The sequence below is a fragment of the Plectropomus leopardus genome, unplaced genomic scaffold, assembly GCF_008729295.1.
Source record: "Plectropomus leopardus isolate mb unplaced genomic scaffold, YSFRI_Pleo_2.0 unplaced_scaffold8706, whole genome shotgun sequence".
Classification (NCBI taxonomy): Eukaryota; Metazoa; Chordata; class Actinopteri; order Perciformes; family Serranidae; genus Plectropomus; species Plectropomus leopardus.
Window position 1 is genome coordinate 1 of NW_024695972.1, and position 3,992 is coordinate 3,992.

Here is a 3,992-nt window from a genome sequence, read left to right on the forward strand (position 1 = left end):
CACACACACACACACACACACACACACACACACACACACTCAATATTAATGCTCACGCTGATTTCAAAGTTTTAAAAAATCAGAACTGTCCCTTTAAAGCAGCCGCGTCTCACCATGTCTCTCTGCTGGTCGTGCTGATCTTTGATGATGAAGATCATGTCAAAGCGGGACAGGATGGTGGGCATGAAGTCGATGTTGTCCTCGCCCTTCGTGTCGTCCCAGCGGCCGAACACGGAGTTGGCGGCGGCCAGCACGGAGCAGCGAGAGTTGAGCGTGGTGGTGATGCCGGCCTGAGGACGAGACGGATTCAGTTTGTCCTGTCAACAACTCTGTTTGAATTCTCCGAATATTTAAGAAAAGGAGCTTCAGTGCTTCCTTCATAACAGACATATGTGAAGCATCCTTTACCAAAGGAAAGGAGCTAATTCTGTCCCACAATTCCTTGCAACAGCAACATTTAATTGGCCGCTATTTGAGGAATCAGCCATTTTATTACGTTAAGAAATCCACCGTCTGCATGAGCCCAAAAAACTCGAAAACACGTGAACGTGAAGCCGTTTACTGAGCTGAGTGCTGCTGCTTCAGCTTTTCAGAAACACGGGCTTAAATCAGACGATAAACTCTCCAAAACGTCGATTTGTTATCGCCTCTTATGTTATATTTTATCTGTACGTCTACAATTACAAAAAAATGAATAATTAAACTATTCGGTGGATAAAAACCCAAAAAGTTAGAAAGTGCTTTTAGTAATCCATCATCTGAACACTGTAGTTCGATCACAGCAGACCAAAATCAATAACCTCATGAACTCTCCGTCGCGTCTTTCGTTGACCTTGTGACGTTTTCCGTCAGTGTTTCGGAAAAGTGTGTAGAGTTTTTGACCGTGGCCTGTGTTTAACGCAGAGATCGAGCGGCGAATACCTTGGCGATGGAGATGGTCTGCTGCTCCATGGCTTCGTGGATCGCCACTCTGTCGTCTTCTCTCATCTGAACGACAGAAAGCAGTTTTTTCTTTAATCCTGCGACACGAAGTTAAACGTCAAACATCCCGCTGCTCACGATCGTTTTCTCACCTTGTCAAACTCATCGATGCACACGACTCCGCCGTCGGCCAGCACCATGGCTCCGCCCTCCATGATGAAGCCGCGGGTGTTGGGGTCCCTGAGCACGGAGGCGGTCAGACCGGCGGCGCTGCTGCCTTTACCCGACGTATAAACCTGGAGACACACGAAGACTCTGCGTCAGACGCTGCATTTACGCCTGCGGAGCGGCTTTTATTCAGCAGAGCGGATAAATACCCCGATCGGCGAGCACCTCTCCACAAACTTGAGCAGCTGAGACTTGGCGGTTCCGGGATCTCCCAGCATCAGCAGGTTGATGTCGCCTCGACGCGTCAGACCGTCGGGCAGCCTGGAGGGACGAGGACGCAAACTTTACTCAACACGTGAGGAGGAAACAGACTTTTTAAAAAATCATTTTAAGTTTTTGCTCGCTCATATCGGCCTTTTAACTGTACTTTATTGATCATACGTGTTTTTATTTCTTGATACCGTGATTCTGAATCTCACCTGCACATTCGGCTTCTATTTTTTGGTTTTTTAACTGTGCAGGATAAAGAAAAATGCGGCGGCCTCACCTCTTCCTGGAGCCTCCGAACAGCAGACAGGTGATGGCCTTCTTCAGGTCGTCGCTGCCGTAGATGGACGGAGCGACGGAGCGAGCCAGAGACGCGTAGACGTTGGGAGTGGCGGCGAGCGCTCTGAGCTCCTCCTCTTCCTGTGGAGACACGGACCCGGTAGCTCCACGACCTGCAAGACAAAAAAAAAGGCGTTTTCTTCTTCGTCCCTCACACCGAGCACGGAAAACTCCGTCCTGACCCGTACACTGAATTTTGAAAAAATATTGTTTTTTGAATAAATTTGAATAAAGCGATTTGTCGGATTGAATCTAAAAAATCTACTAATAACTTTTCAGAGCAGCTCGGGTTTAGATGCAGAGATTCGTGTTTACCGGCGCCTTCTGTGTCCATCTGGATGCCGACCACGCGCAGGTAAGACGCTCGGATTCCCACGCCGGCGCTCTTCTCTTTGCCTTTGGCCTTCGCAGCCGCCATCTTCTTGATGGAGTAGATTCCCATGATGGTCACTCTGTTTCCGGGGACCACGCGGTCACACAGGTACCTGAGAGCAGGAGAGTCTGAGCTTCATTTTTCTGATTATGTGAGAAAACTAACAGATTTAAACCTTTGAAACCTTCAGTGACGTCACGATTCTCCTGCTGCTTTCAGTATTTAAACCTCTGACCTTCAAGCAAACTGGTTTCTTTATAAAATATTGGGAAAAAGTCCATAAACAACTTGTACAAGCACCCAATGTACAATAAAAGAAAAAAAATCTCAAAATTATATAAAAATAAAACTAGATTTGAAAGATTTATTTTATAAAAGAGAAAAATATCTATTAAAAAAATCTGTGGGAAAATATATTTATAATTACCATAATTATAAATTATGTTATAGAATAATTACAATTATTTAAGCACCTTTTCATTCTCTTTGTTAGACCCTTTTCCTTTCTTTTATTTATTTTTACTAATTTTCAGGTAATTTTCTTGCTGCATTTCTTGTTCTTATTTTGACAGAATTATAATAATTTTAAAGCACTTTTTTCATGCCATTTTTGTTTCTTTTATTTATTACTACATTTCTGATGATTTTCTTATTACATTTCTTGATTTTCGTGTTACAGAATTGTTACAATTCTGAGCACTTTTTCCAGGTTTTTTCTTTAATTTAATTTTTAACTTTTTTCTAAAGTTTTTCCTCACCGGTCGCAGTAGAGCTGCAGGTGACGGGGCATCTCTCCATGAGGCACGGCGTCTGGAGACTCCTGCAGGCGGAGAGTCTGGAAGTCGACACAGACGCAGCGGTCCGGGATGATGAAGTACGGGTCCACGGGACACTTCACTCTGCCGGGATTGTCACTGAGAAAAGAGAAAAGTTGTTGGAAAATATCTGCATCTGAAGGTTTGAAATGTTTCCACACGTCGGTCGCCTCCCCGCGTCTCTGATGCAGGTGCGGACACTCACCTGCTGCACTTGCGCGGCAGCGCGTAACCCTGCAGGCCCGGAGGCAGGGGGATGTTGGGGACGACGTTGCGGCAGCCGCGACACTGCAGACACACCTTGGTGGCCTTCGCCTTCACCGCGGTGGCGGAGATGATGATGCCGTGCACCTTCACCAGACGAGACACCTGCTCCGACTACGAGAGGCGAGGACACCACAACACGTGACCGAAAGCTCTGCGAGAAGTACGGAAAAACGGGGCGCGCAGACGAGTGTGCGTGGGTACCTTGAGGCCGCGGATAGACGCGTGATGTGCGTCGCTCTTCAGCGTGACCTGGATGTCCTGGACCGTCTCCTCCCCTGCAGGACGAGGACGAGTCACCTCATCCGCCACCTCCTTCGCAGCCTCCTCCAGCTGTAACAAACGCCAAACAGTCAGAGCAGAGAAATCATGGCAGCTGAGCTTTTTTAAAACTTTTATTTCAGTTCCGGACTGACCAGAGGCAGGTTCTCAGACGGCAGCTTGTAGAGACAGTCGGACAGATCCTCGTCAAAACTGGCGAGATCCTCCATCTCCACCTCCACCCAGAACTCCCCCAGGGTGTAGTGTCTCTTCAGGTCATCTCTGAATAAACAAAAAAAAAAAAAAAAAAATTAAAAATACAGGACGAGCGAAAGAGCAGCAGGTACGAAGTCAAAAAGTCACCTCAAATTCACTGACATGAGTAAAAATATTAGTTTGAAATGTGTGTGTACAGTGTCACTGTCAGCAGGAAGTCACACATTTAAAAAGAAAGCAGCACTACAAAAAAAATAAACAAACTGAAACATTAAAGCAAAATAAAGTAAACATAGAATAAAAAATAGACACATTACAACAAAAAACATTACCCTTAAAGAATTATTACTGAAAAAAAAAATATTACC

At 45.7% G+C, this 3,992-nt stretch overlaps 1 protein-coding gene across 1 annotated transcript; it reads right to left on the reverse strand.

Annotated features, from left to right (window-relative positions):
• Window positions 1-113: 113 nt before the first annotated feature.
• On the reverse strand, window positions 114-3,690 carry LOC121940444 (DNA replication licensing factor mcm5-like; the record flags this gene model as incomplete). Its single annotated transcript, XM_042483220.1, has 10 exons — window positions 114-290; window positions 922-987; window positions 1,074-1,217; window positions 1,299-1,410; window positions 1,637-1,808; window positions 2,011-2,180; window positions 2,827-2,982; window positions 3,089-3,261; window positions 3,352-3,480; window positions 3,564-3,690. Coding segments are annotated over 10 exons (1,426 nt in total), but the record flags the coding sequence as incomplete, so codon positions are not given.
• Between the last annotated feature and the right edge of the window lie 302 nt (window positions 3,691-3,992).